We start from the raw sequence: 23,163 nt of genomic DNA on the forward strand, positions 1-23,163 counted from the left end.
ATGGTTCAAAAATTGTGCCACAGCCTGTGACGATAGGCCTCATGGGAGGGTTCAATTTGTCTTTATGAACTTTGGGCAACATATAGAGGCGGGGTCGCCTGGGATGCTGTACCGAGAGGAATTGTTTCGTAGCCATTGAGATGTGACCAAGTTCACAAGCTTTATCCAAGATGATTTTTAGGGTTACTTCCAATTCATAGATGGGGTCTTTATCTAATTCCAGATATGTTGACTCATCTGACACATGTTCGTTAACTTTTGCCACATAAAATTCCTTATCCATCACAATTATTGCTCCTCCCTTAGGAGTGCCATCCACTTCATTATCTCATACTGTACCAAACTTACCTTAATGGGAGGCTGCGGGAGGACTCAGACAGCCCGGACAAGGGGACCCCAAGTTGAGGGGCAAACAATGGCTCGAATCTGGACTTCTGCACGTGGTAGAGTAAGGTGTGCACCTGTCCCAGAGAGTGTGTGTTGTGGAGAGTGATGGAGACATGGAGTGCAGTGGGAGATGAGGGAAAGGGCGGGATGGCACTGTAACATACATGGCCCACGCCCTGCTTAGCTGGGACACAACACCCGGGACAGACATTCTGGAAGGACTAACTTAGAGGAGATGAGCACATGGCTAAGGGACTCACTGGGGGCAGGGGTAGCCGAGGAACGGGACTAGGCTCCACACTGACGGACATAAATGTGCAACACATGATGACCACAAGGGTGGGGGGGTGGAGGGGATAGGGCCACTGATTGAATTGGGGGTTAGTATTTGGTTAACTAGGGCACGAACTCTCAGGTTTTGACAATTAGCAGCGGAGAAATAGGGGGGGAAGAACAGGGACGAACTGGTGGATAAAATGTAGAAAATGCACATGACAACTGAACCCTGCTCTTTTGGCGGGGATGACTGGGTACTGATCAATTGCTGTCAGAAATACGCCGCCGGACCCCCGGGTTGTCAGCTGATGGGCTGTGTATGATCATGCTTGCTGTTTACTTGTCATATCTATCCTGCGGCCGGCCCAAGGGGTTGTAGGCCTGAGGCGGTGAGATTTAAGTTTGTGGCAATAAAATAAAATAAAAAATAAAATAAAACATTCTGCATCATCAAGATCTGTTGGCCTTGACTTCAGCCTCTGCGAGATTTGGTTGAGGAGTCAGGGAGAGATGGCATACGTCTTGTACACTGTGCCTTGGAGCAAGGTGCATTTGTATCCTCTGATGCACCATCTCTTGGCTCATTGTCTCCCTCAATCTCCAATGTATGAGATGTTAATTCCAGTGACGAGAGAGATCTGACTGGCTCTCCATTGGTGGTTGCAACCAGACTCTCAGATCAAGGAGGGTGTCTTGGATCCTCAGGTCCTGGTGGTGCTCTCCACAGATGCTAGCAAATTTGGCTGGGGGCAGAACTGAGCACTGCTTCAGCTCAAGGGAGGGCGGGCAGAGGGGTGCCACTGGTTCTCCAACTAGTGGGAACTGGCAGCCATTCTGAAGGCTTTGCTGTTTTTCCTTCCTTTGACCTGGGGGTCAGGCTGTCTGTGTAAGTTAGTGAGATTGTAGCTGAATTGGCAGCGGGAATGGTTCCTGCCTATTTTATCTGGCTCAAGAGATGTGTTTGTGGCCAGTGCTCAATCTCCTATCCCTGAAGGCTGTTTGTCTTCCGGGGAGAGAGAATGGGCCAGGTGAGCAGGAGGTTTCCTTGATCAGTGTCCCAATATCTGAGGTTTTTCGAGAGCAGGTGTTAGAGTTCCATTGTTTGACCTTTTTTGCAACAGAGGAGAATGTGCATCTGCCCCAGTGATGTTCCCTGTTGGCCTCAACATTGGCATGGGGTGGATGCTCTGTTGTTCAGGAGGCCAGCCGGTCTCCTGTATTGTTTTCCGCCAATTCCTCTTCTTCCAGGTGTCCTGCAGAAAATCCAGAAGGACCAGGCAACAGTCATTCTGGTGGCTCTCAAATGGATGAGGAGGCCTTGGTACTCTTAGATATTACTTCTAGCTGTCACTCCTGCCTCAATGTTTCCTCTGCAGTCTCTCTATTGTCCCTTCCATTCTTTTCAGCAGCCATGCTTAGGCGCCCAAGCCTGGCTTAATAGTTGCTGAAAGGTTAGCTCTTCTTCAGCAGTGTTGTTCTAGGGGAGTGGCGGATGCAATGTACTTGGCTGACCCTCCTGCTACAAATAAGTGTTATGTCCGCTATTTTGGCAATATGCAGAGGAGGTGTGTGGCACATGATCTGGATCCTATTCACTGTGATCCCTTGAGGATTCTTGATTTCTTGAAAGAGGGTTTTGTCCTGGGCCTCGCTGTTTCTACCATCAGGGCTCAGTGGGCTGCAGTCCAGGCGGTTAGGAGAACAGGGTTTGCTAGACTACATTCTTCAATTTCTAAGCTGCTGCGTATTTTTTTTCTTCAGTGCCCTATTTGATCCCCTATTCCTCCTTCAGCTCTCACGTCCACGCGTTTTGAACCTTTGTAGTCAGTGGACTTGAAACTTCTCACTCAAAATGTGTTTTTTCTTGTGGCTGTTTGTTCAGGTAGAAGAGTTTGTGAGATTGAGAATCATTATCAGTAGCTCCATTTATTAGGTTGCTGGAGGATAAGGTGATTCTCTGAACTAGTTCAGATTTTTTGCCTATGGATGTGTCTAGTTCTTACACTGATTCAGATATTGTCCTTCCTGTGCTGTTGGACTTACACACTTTGGATTTGCATAGAGCTTTATTGATTTACTTGGAACAGACGTTGTCCTTTCGTAAGGTGGATGCCTGGTTCGTTACTTTTTGGTTGTGGACTGCGAGTTCCCGTCCTTCCACCTCTTCTATTACTAGGTGGATTAAGTCTATTGATTGTGAAAGCTTATGAAATTCCTCAGCTTCAGGTTCCTCCCCTGGTTCACCGTCATCTACTTGTTGTGTATCTGCTTCGTGGGCCTTTTTTGGGGGGGCTTCTTTGAAGGATGTTTGTGCGGCGGCTGCCTGGAGTTCTCCCCATTCTTTCCTTGATCATTACCGGATTCAGTTGGGTGGATATTTTTCTTCTTCTTTTGGTGAATCTGTTTTCTGTTCTGTTTTGCAGACTTGATTTCTTTATGTTCCCATTTTTCTTGCCTGTATTAAATTTTCGTTTGTTTGCATAATTACAGTGTGCCCCCCTTGTATTGTTGAGTTATATAATCAATCTTGATACTTGGGCATGATCTTGGGTTTAAGGACTGCATTAGAGAAGACACATGAGGAGCCAATGCCCTGTTTACTTACCGGTAATATTCAAAACTCCGAGTCCAGATCTTCCCTGATACAGTCTGGTTCACCTCCTCGCTCCCATAGGTGGGATTGGTTATGTTTTGCTTATGCTTTATGTTGTGTTTTTACTTTGCTTGGTCTTTCCACAGGAAGGGATGTCACTGTTTCCCCTTCATGGGATGGCTGGATAAATGGCGGCCATCATAGGGGAATTATTTTTGTCAGCTAGAATATGTTCTGCAGTTGGAGATAAATCTTGGGTGAACGGACTGTGCCAGGCAAGACCAGGACTCAGAGTAATGAAGATTACTGGTAAGTAACCGGGGCATTACTCCAGATTTACCAATGTGCGCAGGGCCATGCAATGTGGCCCTGCATGGTGTCCTTGCATGGCTTGGTAAATCTCATTGGAGGTTTTGCATCAGACTGCACCCCTTTGCGTGGCGCAAGGGCGATGCAAAACCCTTGATAAATATTCCCCAAAATACTCCCTAAAAAAATTACACTGTATTTAGGACTGGTTTAATTCACAAACAATCATGCTTCATGTATCACTTCCATCGGATCCTCTTCACTGATGTTTCGAGCAGAGGCTGTAATGGCCTGCTTCTGAATTTGCACACATTCCTTCCTATGGGCCAAATGTACGACGAAGTGGTGGAGCGTGTCGTTAGCCACCAGGGCTTAACAACACGCTCCACCACTTCGGAAATGCAAGGCTGCACCATATTTACAAGAATGTGGTGCAGCCTTGCGTTTGCCCCTGTGATGGCGCTAAGTTTCACATTTTGGCACCAAGGCAGGCACCCTTGCACCAGAGTGCAAGGGTGTCTGAGTGCAGGGGAGGATTGGTTATGTGTAGGAAGGTGTCCCTTCCTGCACATAGCCAATCCTAAAATACCATTTTGTAACTTTCATGTGTGCTGCTTCATGCAGCACACATGAAAGTTACAAAATGGTATGTTTGAAAAGGTTTGTTTATGTACAGGAAGGGACTTCCTTCGTGTACATAAACAAACCATGGCATTTTGCTTTTACCATGTGTGCTGCACAAGGCAGCACACATGGGAAAAGCTAAAACAGAGAGAAATAATGCATTTCTCCTTGTTTCGCCACGTTAAGACCACGGTTTTCCTGTTCTTAAGTTTGGCACTGCCTCCTATGTACGCCACTCTAGTACATAAGTGGCAGCGTCAAATACAATAGGTGTTTCGGTGGAACGCCCACTACAACACCCACTGCACGCCCCTTTCACACTAAACATAGCATGAAAGGGAGCCTTATGTACAAGGCAGCATTAAGCCACGTCAAGTTGCTTAACGCTGCCTTGTACATAAGGGAAGGCCCCTATCGCAATGGGAACGTCACAAAAAGTGACTTTCCCGTGGCGATAGGTGCTTGTACATATGCCCCTATGTCTTTACCAGTGTGGGTCTGTCTTCAAGTGATCAAACTATTATGCACTGCTCAGGTAAATGGAACCAGCGTTGCCATTTTGGATGTACAACACCAAACAGCCTACTGCTCCCTACATTTATTTGGCCAGAAAGGCGGAAGAGGTATTTATTTATCCTCGCTACTTCTTATTCTAGCAAACACAGGTTTGTGTTATTTAAAGTGTCTCTCTACAGATTTAAGGAGGTTTGTACTAGAAACGTGTCTTCTTCGATTTACTACTCACGAATGTATTTTTCCCCAGCTTTTAGGTGAATACAAACTATATTTAAAAATATATATGTTAGTACGACATATTTAGTGACGTAAGTGACATGACAATTTTCTTTTCAGGTACATACCAATTCACTGCACCAGAATCAGCTGCCATCGGCACGGCTATTGGTAGAATAAAAGCTAACGACATTGACCTAGGGAAAAATGCTGAGGTCGAGTACAGCATCACTGACGGAGGCGGAGCCGACTTGTTCGATATCGTCACTGACAAAGACACTCAAGAAGGAATCATTACTGTAAAAAAGGTACTTTTAAGTCGCTTGTTCATTGCTAAGGCTTGCACTTTACATTTAAGGTTGTGTCAGAATTTATCGAGCAAATCTGTTACTGTCAAATCTATCGCGCCATTTGCAGATAAAAGTATTTAGCTTGGCTTTGTTGGAAATATTGCTGCCATGTGGAATTGGATATACACAGATATGTATGATTACTGAATTGCATCATAATATTTTCTCTGGATAGATTTTTGTAATTTTACACGTTTTGGGCATTTGTACATCTTTATTGTATATTTGTTTCTGTTTGTGGTGATTTATGATTACACTCAAGGGTTTTCCATCTTGCTATTCTTTTCATGTTGCTCAGTACCTAATATTGTCCAAGTTTAAGTTGTTCTCTTGGCGACAAGATGGAACGAGGTAAGCACTCATAACTCACATCAGTTATGACATGCTTGTCATAAATTTCAACCCTTCATAGGTCAGCTCAGCCTTTCATCATTATACGGTCGGTAAATTAAGTAACATTAAGTTGGGTCGTGGCAACTGTGGTTATGTACACCAGGTAGAAATGGCATAAGTGCAATATGAAGTGCTATATAAAAATGCTCCATTATTTTAATGTGTGCTGTTGGAGTAAATCAGGGGCAGATTCATCAACACTTGTGCCACCACAAAGTTACACAAAGTGATGTCAAGCAGTGCAAAGTGTTGCTAAAATGATTACTTTCTTACTTTCTAGCACAAAACCTTTTTTCTGGAAAGTAGCCATAAAAGTAGCTCAAATATTGCTTTGTGCTACTTTGCATCAGGAGCCATCCCACGGCAGGAAATTGGGGGGTTTGCATGCTACCACTCATGGTTCTTGACACAAAGCCATGTTTAGTGACCTAGGTAGACAGGGACTGGGGCCAAAAAATAACTCCTCCGTGAGGCAGATGCTAACATCGAGAAATATTTTTCTTGCATTGGATGTGTGCTGCACTGTACAGTGCACAGCTATTGTGTGAAAAGTTAAACTAATCATTGTATTTTGTTCTGGAAAGGTGTCCTTCCTATACAAAACCTATGCTACACATCATGCACATACCTTTGCACTATGGTGCAATGGTGTGTGTATAGCACTATTTCTGTGCCAATGCTGAGAAAAAGAGCAGCAGTGTCATATCTTCGATACGGCTCTGCAATAGTCTCTCCATTCTTGTGCAAACGCAGCACAGCAATTGTTAGTGCTATTTTTAATTAAATGTGGCACTCGGTGGTTTCATTTTCATTTATTGATTGAAAATCAATTTTTATCGGTTTCTAATATAGCCTGATAGCCCACTGTAGCAGGCTATACGGGCCAGTAACGGCTCCGGCTAAGGCCTTTAACAAGGGAGCGGGACTTTAATGCCAATATAGCCTAGCTACAGAGGGTTGTAAGGCTATTAGACAACTCCGTCACTAGAGGGCAGAATGTTCTAAGAAATAAAACAAAGGTCTCATGGAGCCTGAGGGGAATAAAATCCCTCAGGCTCCGTGAGGCCTTTGTTTACAGCTCCCAACATTCCAATGTTCGAATGTAGATAAGCTCTGTAGCCTATGTCACATGAATGGCAGTCCATTAAGAGTAAAACTGAAAAAGAATGACTGCCAATTCTATATTTACAGTATCATTGTATACTAATCATGAGAGCTGCTGCTGAACAGAGTGTACTTAAAGATACTTTCTGGCAGAAATGGATGACACATCCGATTCAATTCCAAGGGGACAATGTGCAAGAAATTAAATGGGCTGTCTAGTGCATGATGTCAAAATAGGTTTTAAAAGCCAAATAGAGGTAATCAAATAAAATAAATAATTGTTGATGATATACATTAAAGTATGTGGACAATCTTTTAACTTTAACTAACTGGCCCCTTTAAAATGGTTCACTTAACCACAGACATCTACAACGCGTCGGAGGGAATAAAAGCCCTTCCTTCTGGTATAGTTGAAGTCTTTGCTCAAACTTTCTGAAGGGCTCACAACCATCTCATGAGGTAGTTTTGGTGACCTACGTGGATGTGGAAAACTTGTACATAATCAGTGCAACTGGGGCTTAATGGTTTTTAGGATAGTGAAAACTGAGGACACTCTTCTTCAGTAATTTGAGAAGTAAAAAACAGATTTCACAGTAGTGAACAAATGGGGTGCCCTGAACCAACCAATGTTTCTTACAACAGTAGTCGGCAATGATGGGCACACGATGGATGATCGATCTGTGTATTATTGCTACAAATACTTCTGACATCCAGAATCTCTGTCTTTGAAAGATTCTACCGTTATCGGGTGTGACTCCGACAGTTGCAGAGGGCCAACAGGCACCCACCAGTATCGGGCTATGATAAAGCAGTGATTTATGATGTAATCTCTATTAAAATATATGACAATATGGCCATCTAAATGCTATCTTTATAATTTAAATATGAGCATTAACATAAATGAATCGATCACTTTAACTTTCTTTGGTACAAAAAAAAACTGGTCATAAAAGTACATAGAAAAAGCATTTGTCATAAGAATTCATAGGTACACCACAATATTAAAATATATTGGTATACCACAATATTAAATTATATAACTAATATAATATAAAAATAACTTGAAAACCACATGAACTACATTACAATACTATGCTTTGCCTGAGAGGTATAGCATTCCAAATATAAAGCAAAACTCTTAGACAGACCAAAGGATTCATTAATGCAAATATACTTTTCAAAGCAATTCTGTAGTGCCTGATGTTATTCTCAAGAAAAAGAATTTTTAAGTAGTATTTCTTCAAGCCTTCATAAGAACCACAAAATAGCAACAGTGCTGTGTGCTTTGTGCTAAGATACTATTGCAAGGACAGGGTATAGTGGCTGATGAATGCTTTTTCATTTCAGGGAAGGCGACCAAATGGTGTACAGTACCCAGCCGTAGTCTGTTTAACACGAAACAGTGTTGGGTGTTAGTCACCCAGGTCAAATAATGCAGACATCCCTCCAACAAACTATTTGATACATATGAAATGAAATGAAATGAGAAAGGCATTTGTAAAGCGCCTGGTTACCCAAGGGCATCCCAGCGCTATCAGTGGCGCCCTTAAGCTATAAGCAGATCTAGGAAAAAGGAAAGTTTTGAGATGTTTTCTGAAAATCAAATAATTGGGTTCGAGCCGTATGTCGTCCGGAAGGTGATTTCATATAGAACTACAGTATGTTTGCTTCAAGTGTTCTATGCTCTTTTCTGTAATTCAGAAAGGTGCTCTTAAAATGTTTTTTTTTCCAGTGAGGAACAGCTAGCAGGGTTGGTCACAATAGGTAGGTCTAACAGGAGCTTATAAAAAACATTTATATAAGACAGCCAGGGTATTTCGAGTGCATGGTCAAGAGCTAATCAGTCAGTTATAATTGACTTTGTGAAATTTGTTTCTGTTTTCAACCATATAGAGTACCAGCGTAAAGAGGGTTTTAGAGCTAGTGTATCCTCTAAAACATTTATCTCAGCCTCTTTATGTATTATAAAGGATGATGCAACAGATGTTTAAGAAAGTGGGACTTTTGCACCTGTAGTAGTTGGTTGTGAGCATAACCCCACAAACCTAGTAGATTTCAATCATTGCCTCAATTAGGCATCTGCCAATATTGTAAGAAAACCTGATTACTCCCTCACAAACTTTGCTCAATTTCATTTGTGTGCTTAAAATTTGTTGAACCCAGGATCCACTGCCCATGAATAAAATCCCTAGATAGGAGAAAGAATTGACACTATCAATAGGGAATCCCTCGATATAAAATGTCTTATGTTTCTGCATTTTCCCACATACTATCAAAAAGGTCTTGGTCTTATTGATTTTCATCTTCCTAGAATCCATGAAGTGCCCAATGGTGTCCATCAATTTTTTTAAGCTGGCATATGTCCTAGATAGTAGGACAGCGTCGTTGGCATACAATAAGATTGATACAGGGCGTCTACCCACAGCAGGGGCATATACCTGAACTGTCTGAAGTGATTCAACTACCCCATTGATAAACAGTGAAAAGAAGAGCTGTGGTAATATTCAGCCCTGTCTAATACCCCTCTTGATTTTAAGCGAGGTGGAACATTCCCAATTAGGGCCATACCGCATCGTCCCAGAGAGATTTCCATAAAAATGCGCTAATTATTGGCCACATGCCACATGTATCAACATTAGGAATAACAATGACCGAATTGTGATTTCTTGTGAATCACAATTTGGTATTCACTATTCTAATCTATAAAACTCCAAGAGTTTCATTTAGCAATCCCTAAGGGGTCACAAATCAATCTACCTCATTAATATTAATGAGGTAGGTCGCAATTTGCGACCCCCTAGGATTTGCTGAAATCATGGCCAGCAGACCACCATGTTGATGATTGCTTTACAATAAAGCAATATGTTTTTTTAAATGCAGCCTGTTTGCCTTAAGGGAAAACAGATTGAGTTTAAAAAGAAAAATGAAAAGTTTTCACTTCATTTTTCAGAGCAGGCAGTGGTCCGTAGGACCACTGCATGCTCTCAAGAAACATTTTCACCACCATTCCCAAAGGGGAAGGTATCCCTTGGGGACCCCTTCCCATTTGCAAATGGGTTTCCACCAACTTGAAGATGGTCGTGAAATGCCATTTTTTTGCAACTGCATTCACAGTCACAAAACATTCATAAATATCATTACGATTTGGTATTTGGAAGGGAAGTCCAAAACATGTCCCTTTCCAAATATGAATCATCAACTAATTTTGCAATTTGGTAACAGGTTACCGAATCTCAAAATATGATTTGATACATGGGAAAAGCCTTTTTTTTCAGCAAATGGGCCGATTCTGCAAAACGGCCATTTGTTGAATGCAAAATTGTTTGCTACATGTGGCCCTATGTTCCCAGCGGTTCCAATCAATGTGGTCCAGAGTAGAGTATGGCCAACCAAGTCCAGGGCATTACTGAGATCAGTCAAACAAAGAAAAAGGGAACCTGACTTAGCTTTGGTATATTCCCAATAATTAATTCCCCTGAGTTCTCCTAAACCCAAACTGCACATCAGAAATAATGGAATTACTCTCTGCCCAATCTTCCAATCTCTCCATAAGAACCTTGCCCATCAATTTAGCTGAAGAATCGAGGAGGGAAATTGAGCAATAACACCTGGGTTCAGATTTGTTCACTTTTCGAAAATAGGGACTATTGTTGATACTGTCGAAGTCCGAGGGAAGTACTCTCCACAGACTAGAGTCCTGGGGCATACCACCGACCCTTCTACATGCTATAGTCCAACTCCACTCGAACACATGGATTAGAATTAAGCTGGATGAAGGCTCCCACGTCGCTAGGAAGATCAGAACTAAGAGTGGTGTCAAACAAGGCTGTGTGTAGGCCCCACTCTTTTTTAATTTGTTCACATCGGATTTATCCCCAATACTTGATAGCTTTAACTGCCACCCCCCTCAACTAGACAGAACCCGCATCAGCAACCTGCTGTATGCTGACGATTTATTTGGTGTTGCTAAGCCAAACTAGAGTAGGCCTACAGAAGATACTCATTGAATTCCTCCCCTACACAACAAGAAACTCCCTAACGTTGAATTTGCTGAAAACAAAAACAATTTCTTTTGGGAAGCACAAGAGGTCACGTGGAAGATGGTATTTCAACAATGCTAAGCTTGAATTAACACCCCCCTACAAATACCTGGGAATCTTTCTTGATTCTAAATGTTCATTCTTCAAGCAGAAAGAAGCATTAAAGACCAAAGCTTTGTCACTAGAGGCCGCCGCTGTGAAACTGTCAAAACAGCTACTTGGCCCAAGTCTCACCCCAATGCTCAAAGTGATGAAGACAAAGATAACTATTTCTTTGGCATAGCACGAGATCATGAGGGGCTCAACAAGCACTTTATTGAACAACCTAACCATCAAAACATATAAACGTGCGTTCCGCCTGCCAAAATCAGCTTCGCCAGCCCAAGTCCATCTCAAACTAGGCCTAGTAGACCATTGTGGCATAGAGGCTGGCATGTTAATAAAGATTTACAACAGATTGCGCCACACCCGGGAGGGCTCCTTGGAAGTCAGACTTTGGAAGGGAATATCGTAAAGGCCTACAAGCCAGAAATATCGACATCATTTGGATCACAGCCTACAATTACTTGCGTTAAGGAATTCTGGGGAACAAATCCCTCACAGCCGGCCCTAAAGGCGATCATCAAGAAGAACGTCTGGCACTGGTCCTTTCATTCTGACAGGGCAATAATGTCAAAGAGGAAGCATGCATGAGCAGTGCTTTCTACTTTTAAACCAGGTGTTGAGTCACCCTACTTAGCAAGCACGTTTGCACTTTACTGGAAAAAAAAGTTTTTAGCATTGATGATGGGTGAATGGCCTTTTTTGAAGAACCTTCCTGAATGGCATCGTTCCGACAACAGTATTAAATGCAGGATGTGCGGCTTCTGAATCCTTTGAACACATAGTCTGTGTGTGTCCCGCAATGCTTACAGACAGACGTCTCTATTGCCAGAAAAATGGATCAGGTTAGAAGTTCGATCATGCCCCTAAGCCATAATAGCTGCTTTTAACCCGGACAACATGAAGCTGAACATTGGGTTTACCAAATTTGTCAGTAAAGCGTCAAAACTGTTGCAAGATACTAGAGCTGCTGAATCTCTCTTACTTAAGCAGAGTGGCATTTTGTCTACAGGTCCCACAATAAAACCTTCCACTGTTAATAATTACCGATGTGAATCTAACTTTTAGCTGAATTTTAACTGCTTACATTGTTTGAGTAAATTGAAAGAAAAACAGAGTTTTGTAATTTTTATTGAGTTGGTTTTTCATGAATGGACTGAACATGTTTACATTGTAATGGTTTTAAGAAATCAAACAATAAAGTATTATTAGTGATCAGGTGGATGAACAATAACACCCTTAAACTTAACTGATAAAACAGAGTTGCTTATGATTGGGCAACCCAAGAGTGCATGATCTTCTGGATGGTGGCCAGTAGAGTGGGCTATCCCCAATTCCTAGTACAACAGTAAAGAATCTCGGTATTCACACTGGTAATACTTTCATGTTGTACCCGAAGCTAAACAAGGCCTTATCTACTTGGTTCTTTTTATTAAAATGATGGGCCCCTGGGCTTCCCCGACTACTCTGCCCTTAGACTCTACAGATATGGCCTTGTTAGACTTGCTCTTAACCATTGCAGTTAAAGTCATACTTACTTAATGGAATCCCTTTCAAAATCTATCGTACCACACCTGGTGGACTTGGGTTTCTTACCTCCGTGGGGCTCATACTTCACTCTTAGGAAAGCATTCCGTACCACATATCTCTAATATGGTATGGCGGCCCTTGATAACTACATGGAACTAGGCTCTCCACTGTTGGTTCCTAGTGATCATACCTGATTCATATGACAGACATCCCAACCTATTCCTCAACCTCTTTCCTTCCTCTTTCCCCCCTGGCTCTCTATCTACCATATGCAATACACATACTGTCAATTTTCTTGGCACAGCTTTACATCATACTTAGTTTTCGCTGGTAGTATGGCTATTTTCGTGCCCTTGATCACATTTGTTCTGACTAGTTATATTGCGACGCATCCCTCCATTGTGTTCTTGCTCATCTGTTTAACTTCTCTGATTCTGTCGTACCAATTTGCTCTGTGGAATCAACTGTTTTTTCATGTGTATCTTGTATTGCATTGATTTTTGTCTGTATTGCATGTATTTCTGAATGTATGCCTTTCTTATTTCTAACTAATAAAAACTACTCTCCACAGCTGCATTTACTACCCTTGTCAAATTGGGCGCGATAACTCCTTTTAGGCTTTGAATACATCTACTGGCACTCCATCTGGGCCCTGCGCTTTTCCCTATAAACGTTTATCAACAGCCAGGGGAACCTCCTCCAATGTGATAGACAGGCGGAGCAGAGGTTTAATAAGATCGCCCATGCTGCTATCTAGTGGGATGTCAACCATAGGCAAATTAAAAATGCCACCAAAATGGGTGACTCATGCTTCACAAGAAATTAGTTAAGTTTAGGCAGAGTATTTTCCTTTAAGAAAGGGGCATTCATGATATGCCGGAAGAGATCCAAGTCCTTAGTTTCGGATGCCTTGGCTAAATTATCCCATGCTTCTTCTTGTAGTGCCTTTCTTTCAGCTGCAAGTGCATGGCCATAATTCTTATGAAATCGCTTAATTTTTTGCCAGTCCCTGGGACGTTCATGAAGGGCCCTTCTTAGAGTTTTGATGCTGGTCAAACCATCCTCGTTTCTCTGTATTATCAGATATAGAATGTCCTAATAATAGTGAGTTTAGGAACTAAATGAATCAATTCATCCAGTGAATAAACATTGAAAGAGACAATGTAGATCCCTCACGAACATCACAACTCATCTTCCTTGAAATGAATCAAATGGAGTGAAAACACAAAACATTGTAAACATCCCAATAAAAAGAAACCCACCCAGTCTGAAACTAGTTCTTCTAACCAAGTTTCACTCACCTTTTGAAAAGGAATATTTCAATCCTAAAATGTGTGTTTAGGAATTGAACAATAATGGAATTGCTCTAATGTGAGCACATTTTCCATGAGTGCTGTTACACTAGCACTCTTCAATTCATTTAGTTAAAAACATTGGCTCAAAAGAAGGATTGATAGATTGGCAAACTAACGGCCTTATTATGAGTGCCCTGCTTTTTGTCCCTGTATATTCCCTCAGCCCCCAGATTTAAGGGGTGTCAGTAAGTCAGGGGGCATGAGGCACTGCGGAGGAGATTACTTACCATATTAAAATTACAAAATATGGGGGACCATTTATTTTATTGCGGGGGTGATAACCCTTCTCAAGCAACAACCAAAATCCCTGTCAGGGTGAACCATGTAAATCTCTAAATTAACCTGAGCTTAACCGTTTGGTAGTTTAGCATGAAAGCAGTCAGGTACCGTATGTATACAGCACACAAACAGTAATAAGGTGAAAACACAACACAAGAGAAATACCACACAAATGTACAAAAATAGAGTCAAGTCTAACAAATATAAGGGCACCAAAACAATTAAAATCCAAGCAGTAGAACTAGAGCTATGAATTCTTAAACTTTTAAGTGTAAAATAGCTCTTAAATGATCAAAGTGCCACCCACAGATGTCTGGTTGCACAAGACTGAGGCAAAGTCAACAGTTAAGGCTGACTGCAATGGATTGCGGTTCTGCTACAACAGGTGTATTGGGCCTGGTTTTAGCTTACCTTCTGACTTAAGTGCCACCCGCGGATGTCTGGTTGCACAAGACTGGGGCAAAGTCAACAGTTAAGGATGACTGCAATGGCTTGCGGTTCTGCTTCAACAGGTGGATTGGGCCTGGTTTCAGCTTACCTTCTGACTTAGAAAACATTTCAAATAAAGGTTCCTGAGAATGGAAAGGTCAGCAGTAGAAGGCAGCTAGTGGTATCTGGGGAGGTGGCGTCATCATAGGTGAGCCACTGGAAGGGGTTGTGGTGACGATTTCTATGTTCAGATATCACTTTTATGGAGGTCGAAAATCTCCAGCGGGACGAAGATACAGTCTGTAGCTGAGGAGGGGCTTCACTAGGTGAGAGGACCCGCTGAACAAGATTTGTTGCTGAGAACAAGAATGTAGCAAGACATAACTCGTAGTCAGTCTGATCAGCGAAGCACCTTGGATGGACCAGTGAGCAGATAGATCCCATTCTTTTGTTGGTTCTCAGGCCATGTTTTAGCGAACATTTTCCACACCGGAGGATTTATGTTTTGGCAGGAGGAACACCTTTAGAACCAATTACAAGTGTCCAAGACTGGTTGGGCACCACTTGGGGAAGTGAGGGGGAAGGACTCACTCAAGTCAGGTTAGATGTAGGGTTCAAGGTCTCTGGAGCTTGTTATGTCTGCATAGCTCACACAGGAGATCAGACAACTAGGCCCTTGAGTCACTTAGGTAGTCCTGGGTAAAAGCATCAAGTCAGGCCTAATGTACAGGGCACTGCTCTCTGGGTACAAGGCAAGCATCAAGCAGCAGGCAGTCCTCTGGTAGGAGTTGGGCTGTCTTCTGAGGTACAAAGCGGGTCCTGTTGGGGGTCCTCTGCAGGTCCAGGACTGTACTGATGTGTGGTTCAGGAGGTCACACCTACTTCCTTTTGTGTCATTGTCTGGTAGGAATACACAAAGCCCATTCGTAGTCATGTGACCCAGGGCTCTAGCAAACTGCACAAATGCCCAGGACAAGAAAATGCCAACTTTCTAAAAAGTGCATTTTGAGAAATGTACCATAGAATTCGACTTTAGGATTGAAGAGGATTTTATATTACAATTCATTTGACCCTAAATATAAACTTCCTACATGCTCCCAATGCAAGGTGAGCACTTATTAAATGTAATGAGGTAACCCCATGTTAGTCAATGGCAGAGACAGGCCTTACATTAGTGAAAAAGTACTTTAGGAGTATTCAGTACCAGAAAACATAAAAAGTAACCCCACGTGTCCTACTTTTTAAATGCAATATACCCTGCCCTAGGGGCCTTTAGAGCCTACCTCAAGTGTGATTAATAAGTATTAAAAAGTAAGGGTTACGCATTGGCCCAAGTTTTATTTTGCCACGTGGAAATGGCAGTTTATAACTGCACTACAGGCTGCAATGTCATCCCTGAGACATGTTTTAAAGTGCTGCTTTAGTCTGTGGAAACATTAATGCTACAGGCCCACTAGTAGAATTTAATTTACAGTTCCTGGGTACATGTAGTACCATGTACTAGGGACTTTCAAGTAAATAAATGTGTCAATCAGGTGTATGTTAATTTGACCCTTTTTTAGGGGAGGGCTCGAGCAATAAGCACAGGTTAGCAGTGGTAAAATGCAAAGAGTCCTGAAGCCAACTAAACAAATTCAGCAAAGCAGGAGGGGTGAAGGCAAAACAATTGGGTGTGACCCTGCAGAGTGGGCCAGGCCCATCATACAGATTTAACAAAGTGAGTAGTGGCAAGTAGTATGTCTAAGTGTTAAAGTTTCGAAGAATCATTAAACAGGACTCCCACCCATTCAAACACACATACAAACCCCAGATTTTAAGCCGTCTCTCTAATACCTGCTCTTGAAATTAGTCTTTAATGATTTGAGTGAATGGATGAAGGATTTAAATGTAATTGGTGGCACATTATATGAAAAATGTGCTTATTAGTTTGGAATAATAATTCATAAGAGATATAGGAATGACACAAAAACCCAATGTATATCTTGCCCACAGTGGTGACACGCAAACTTCATTACGATTCTGTCCCTTAAATATCAACATAAAATATCCATTGACACATATTTGGTGCAAAATCGGGTTGTTTCAGATAATTAACCATTGCTTGCATATATACCAAGGCTCTTATTTGTAAATAAATATCAAATATCCCTTTAAACTTGAAAAGCTAAATCGTTCACATACATTGAACTATAGAAATAATATTTCTTTTGCCAAAAAAGCAGTGTATTTCAATAACCCGGAATGTATTCAAATGCAAAAGTATGCATTCCTAATGTGTAAGAAACCTGTCTTTTAGCCACTTTATCCTCAACCTTCTTTATATATTTGCAGGCCTTAAAATTCAGCAACATTAAACATTCTGCAGTGATATACAAATGCAAATGTATTTTCGTTTGAAACATCAGGGGATGCTTTGTGTCTGAAGACAATGTCACTTGACTGCCAACTACTCATTTTGCATTCAATCATATGTTTTTGTTTAGCTTTTATGCTTATCATTCAGTCCTGTAACACTGTTTCTTGAGATTAAGTAAGGAGTTTTTATTTGCCTTTACTAATATTGGTTGGTCAGACAATTAAATTGCTTTTCATAAAACAAACGTCCCCATTGTTAAAAAATGCTAAATTATACCTTCTCCGTGCGAAGAAAAGCCGCCAGAAAAATTCAAAGCAAAAAAAAAACAACAGAAATGTGAACCAAAAGGGTAATTATTATTACTGATGGGCGTTCCACAAAATACTGGTATTGCTTGGTTCTGTATTTGAGTGAAAATCCATGAGTATTTCAAGCCTTTACCATTATAATAGTGAATATTCTCGGTAATCAGTGTTTGTGTATGGGTTTCTACAGCTTTTTCCCAGATCTCAGACACCTTTTTCTTGACAAATACCACCTGCGTTTAACAGTCAAAGTGAAAGTCAATTATTGGTTCGGGTGGATGGGAGTCCACCAAAAGTTATATTGTCACTATTCTTACTAGGGCCAGTAACGGTTTCAGTAATTTAAACCTTGGTAGCTGTGGCAGAGAAGGCAGGTTTCTGTTTAAACAATTGTGTAATCCATTTAGAAGTACCAAATCAATTGCAAAAGTTGTCAGCACAGTACACTAAACATTCTACTCCAACTTATAAATATAGAAAATATTTTAATGAGCAAATAACACTGAACCAACAAAAATCAGATAAGGGGAACGGGATAAGTGAATATTTTAAGTTTTAAAACAAAATAGAGCCAAAAAGAGCAATGAGCTCACTACGGGCAACTGCTGAAGTTCCAGGCCAAGAGTAAAGTTTAAGGCAACACAGGTCGGATTTGTACTAGTCGGGTAGTTAACTTCACACTGAGAGTTTTCAGGGGGATAAGGCTGCGGGCTACATCCAAAAACAGGCTTGTCTATCATGGGATGATGAAGGACTCGGACTCGGTGAAGCTATCGACAAAAGCCCAGGGGAGATGCACCAATGAAGTCGTCGCTCTATGTTGGGCACACTAAAGCTTTGTACTTTGGACTTAGGCTGTTTTCTGGAAGGCAGATTTCTTCAGCAGGGCAAGGCTGCAAGCTGTAGCCAAGGACGGTTCGAAATCATCAGATGCCAGTCTGCATTGGTCCAGCTGAAACAGATTTGCTACTGCAGGGAAGAATGAAGCAGGGCAGGAGCTCTAGTGAAGTCAGGCCTGCTGGCGATGCACCCTTGGTGACTCGGCCAGCAGATTGGTTTCGGTCCTTTGACGGTTCACTAAATAAAAAGTTGGCATACATTTTCAAGGCCTTAAGTTTTCAGGTTAAACAGGAGGAGTTCACTTTGACACAACAAGGGGTCCCAGGTCTTCAAGCACAGCAATTAGGGTCAAGACTCACTCCAGTGGAAGCCACCAGCAGGACCAGGGTAGGTCCAGTTGGCATTGGTCAGCTGGGCTCTTCCAAAAAGGGGCTTCTACTAGCTCGTTTTGTCCCTGTAGCTTAACAGAACGTCAGCCAATTGACTCTTGGAGTCCACCATTTTCTCCTGAGTACAAGTAGGAGCAGGTCCAGCATCTGAGGTCTCAACAGCAGTTGCTGTCTTTCTTATGTCGCCCACAGGTCCATTAGTGCTCCGAAGAGGGTGTCCAGGATGCCACATTTATCACTGATACTACCTGTGGGTAGGGGTGACACCTGGCCCCTCCCTATACAATACGGAACAAGTTCCCATTCGTAACACTACCAGTTTTGCAGCAGATCCTATGTGCCCTGCAAATAATTAAACAATCAATCAATCAATCAATCAATCAAGGCATTTATAGAGCGCACTACTTACCCGGAGGGTCTCAAGGCGCTTGGTGCCCCTCTCTACCAAAATTTAACATGGCACAAACTTTCTTCCCCTCTGCAGAGTTCCTATGCTCAGCATAGAGGGATGACCAAGGGACTGAGCAACCCCTCCTCTGTCGGTACTCAAAAAATTATTCTGGGGGCAGGTCCGCTCCCACTGGCATCGGTGCCTGTCTGAATAAATGGACAAAGGCAGTGAATAGCTATAGGAAATAGTGAATAGGAAGTGAAAAGCTATAGCTACATCTGACTGTGACAGGGTAGGCCCCTTTTACGTTAATTAAGTGTCTGGGCACTACCATATTGCCATCCTGTCAGAGGAACAGAACACCTCCCCACACCCAATGCCTTTGACTGGTTTCTTGCAGCAAGTTTACACCTCATCATTCAGCTCCTAGGTGACTGCTAGACGCTCATGCAAATGGGCTTCTAGAGGCTTTACGCATGAAAAGGTGTCAATAAAAAGTATATTTAGTAAACTATTTTTCTTCAATTTCAATATTATATCCCTATGCTTTCCTATGCAACAGCTAAACCTGCAACAGTGAAAATAGCATTTGGGACCATGTGAATTAAAGAAATGTTTTATATTAAACTGCTACATGTCCCACTTTTAAATGCCATGCACCCTCCTTGACTTGCTAATATTTTAAAAGGAGGGTTTAGGCCTTTCAAAAGGGTGTATTGGACAGATTGAAATTGTAGCTTTAGGGGCGTGGCTTCATACGGGCAGAAGATGGATGTGTGAGGAGAGGGCTCCATCCTCCGGCCCAGCCCACAGCAATCCTGAAGGATAATTCGTAATATCCCTTCGACAGCAGCAGACATCAGAACTCGGTCGGAGCCCATCCCTCCGATTTCGGGACTCGAAGGGGATCCAGGGGTGGAGTAACGCAGCCTTGCGGTCTCGGCTCCTGCCTGGGCCTGAAGCCGGGGCACCCAGTGTGGAGTCTGCCCAGGAGGGAGCTCCAGCAAGTACCCGGGAGGAAGGCGGCGGCGCAGCGGGTGGCGGTGTCGTCGCCAGGGACCAGCGCGGCATCCGATCTTGGATGCTGGGGCTGCCGCTGCACTGCGCTTACTGCGGAGGTACCAAGGAGGACGTAGGGGATCCTCGGCACAGGAATCTGCACCTGAGCTGGGCGAGAAGGCGTGAGCTGGCCGCAGAAAGCAAGATGGCAGCGGCTCATCCCTGAAGTTGGAGGCGCTCCGGTGGCCCCCCGCCATATATATGCTTAGCCCTGCGAAGGTGTTAGTATCGGACCGCTGGTCGGGGGCCCCCACTGATTCCAGACCTCGGGGTGCCGCCCCCGGTGAGACCTGCATGGAGTGTTCCCTGGAGACGGGGACAGCCGCTGCCCGGCGAGAGGGACTGCATTGCTGAGGGGGCCGCGTGGGGGATTCAGTGTGGACATCGAGCTTTAGGGGCGAGCCAGCTGCGAGTACTGCAGTGGCGGCGGCTCGTCCCTGAGGTCGAATATTCTCTGGTGCCCCCGCCGCACAGCTCTTGTCCTTCCCTGGGAGGGACTGGTCTTGGGCCCCCGACCTGTGGCCCCCCTGTTGACTGGGGCCCTTGGCGTGGCACCCCCGGCGAGATACTAAATCACGGCAGTGGCCCAACTACCTGGCTCACCGCCCAACGTCAGCTGCAGGACTCTGTGAGCAGCTGAGGGCTGCCGCTATGAGCCCGTCCAGAAGTGCCCGGCCCGCTGGTGGAGATCGTTTTCTCCCGCTTCAGCCTGTCGAACCCTGGACCGGCGGGGCGGGGTTGGCCTAGAGACGTGTGAGGCCTAGTGCAGACTGTGGTGCCATTCGCCCGAGTGGTGATAGTGGCGGTGGCGCTGCTGGTGGAGGGCCCGGAGGCTGGCCTGGTGGTGCGGTGCTGCGTGCCCTTCCCCGCTAGACTCTTTGTACGGCACCCGTTTGCTGCAGCCAAAAGTTGGGAGTGAGCTGGCCGAGATAAACGGCAGCAAGACCACGGGAGCCCGTGGTTCCAAGCCCATGCAATCCAACAAACTTGACCGGTATACAGTACCTAAGGAGGCGCCACAGACCAGGACACCCAGGCATCTGGTTTCGGGGGGGTCTAAGTGAGGAGGAATCGGAAATATAGCTTAAGGACGTTATGGCCGCCATTACAGGAGTTAAGACCTCGTTGGATACTGTGGCTATTGAGGTCAAAATGTAAATGTAAATGTATATGTAAATGTATAGGCATTTATATAGCGCACTACTTACCCATAGGGTCCCAAGGCGCTTCGACCTCTGCGAAACCCTTCCTGGCTTCCCTGAGAGATGGTCCCTTAATGGGTATCTCCAGGGTGAGACCAGGCATCCCCGGCGGTCTGGTGGGGCCGTTAGTGAAGATGAGGCAAGCTAATGCCCAGAGTTGCCGAGTGTGATCGCTGATCAGAGTGGGCACCGAGGCGAGAGAATTATCGAGTCCGCTGACCATGGTCCAGAAACCTGCCGTGCCGGGAATCGAACCCTGGTCCCGGGCCGTCCTCTGCTCTCGGGTCTGCCGCCTCTAACCAGTGAGCCACACTACTTCACTTCTTATCCGGGCGGACACGGGCAAACTCAATGAAAAAGTCAAGCAAGTAGAGCTTACGATGGCTAGCCTAGTGGATAACGTTTCGCAGCTCCAGGGTGCAGTGAGAGAGCTTCAGGAGTGCCGCAAGTTCACCGATCTTAAACTGGACGACTACGAAGGCCGCTTGTGCCAGAACAACCTACGCATTCTTGGGGTTCTGGAGAAGGCAGAGCGGGAGGCACCTGAAATTTTCGAGAAGGATTTAATTTTGAAGCACCTGCAACCAAAGAACCTCAGTAATTTCTTTGCCGTTGAGCGAGCCCACAAGATCCCGGGCGGCCATCCCAAGCCGGGCTCTCCCCCCCTTACCCATGTTGGCGCGGATCCTACATTTCCGAGACATTCCAGAGCTGGTGCTCCCCTGTGCTATGAGAACTCGGATATTTCCTTTTTTCCAGACTTCACCCAGCGAGTGCAGAAACAGAGATGGCTGTTCATGTCGATCAAGCAGGATTCAAATATTCCATGTTGTTCCCTTCCCGCCTCCATGTTGAGGCGGATGGGCGTGCATGGGTCTTCAAACACCCCGAGGCGGCGGCATACTGGGTTGAGAGTAGAGGAGCAAGAAGCCCAGTGGGTCAGAGTGGAGATAGGATCGGCGGCAGTCAACCGGCCTAAGAGGACGCTTACCCAGTGGTTGGACAGTATTGTTTTTGTTTATGAGCACTCTTTTAGTAGTCAAATCAAATCAAAACCATCTTTAGTCGATTTCCATAATTCATTGACAACCTTAAAAGCACATGTAAAACACATTTTCAATAAAATCTTTTAAAATTACATAATTTATGTTATGTTATGTAACGTCTCTCTTATAGCGCACGGCTACCCCGAGGGGTGTCCCGGCGCTTTGGCAAAGAGACCTGAGACAGAAGAACACAACACAGCTACTCGGAGGGGTCAAGAAGCATCAAACGGAAAAGAGCCAAGCCTTCAGCTCCTTTCTGAAAGAAAGGAGACTGTTGGCTATCCTAAGGGCAACAGGGAGCTCATTCCAACAGCGTGCAGCCAGATAACGGAAGGATCGACCTCCGATTCGGGCAAATCTAATAGGAGGAACCTCAGCTCTGGCCAGCAAGGCCGATCGCAGGGTCCTCCTTGGCACATAAAAAGCCATGCGCTTCATGATGTAAACCGGGCCAATGGAGTGAAGGGCCCTAAACGCCAGGGTCAAGATCTTAAATGTGATTCTTTTAGAGATAGGCAACCAGTGCAATCTCTTGAGCAATTCAGAAGCTTTTGCTCTGCGTGGAAGGCCAAAGATGGCTCTTGCCGCTGAGTTCTGCACAATTTGCAGGCGAGCCAGCAAATATTTAGGTAGCCCTAAGTAAAGGGCATTGGCGTAATCCAGTCGCGATCCTATTAGCGCCTGAACGACAATTTTTTTGTGTTGCGTGGACAGCAGCGGAAGAAACTTTCGGAGCATCTTCAAAATGCCGAAACATTTCCCAGCCAGCCCGATGATCTGGGGTCTGAAAGAGAGGCCGTCATCACACAGCACCCCAAGGTTTTTAGCTTGGGTGGAGACCGTATCAGGAGGAAACATGTCCTGAGGCCACCAAGTTTTCCAGCTAGGATCAGGTGGACATCCGAAAAAAAGCAGCTCCGACTTATCGGAGTTGCATTTCAGGCTATGCCGCTGAAACCAGGCAAAGACCGCACTCAGGCAATCTTTGATCCTGTCACCATCAAAAGCCTCTCCCTTCCTGCATGTAAACAGGAGCTGGGTGTCATCAGCGTATGATATGATCTGGGCACCG

At 44.1% G+C, this 23,163-nt stretch overlaps 1 protein-coding gene across 1 annotated transcript in view; it reads left to right on the forward strand.

Annotated features, from left to right (window-relative positions):
• Positions 1-23,163, forward strand: part of LOC147722670 (cadherin-9-like) — a 976,253-nt gene that overhangs the window by 748,869 nt on the left and 204,221 nt on the right. Inside the window, exon 6 of the mRNA XM_086965167.1 lies at positions 5,042-5,229. Coding sequence (XP_086821293.1) covers positions 5,042-5,229 — 188 coding nt within the window. The remainder of the gene's footprint in view (positions 1-5,041; positions 5,230-23,163) is intronic.

Source organism: Lissotriton vulgaris, chromosome 4_1 (assembly GCF_964263255.1).
Source record: "Lissotriton vulgaris chromosome 4_1, aLisVul1.2, whole genome shotgun sequence".
Classification (NCBI taxonomy): Eukaryota; Metazoa; Chordata; class Amphibia; order Caudata; family Salamandridae; genus Lissotriton; species Lissotriton vulgaris.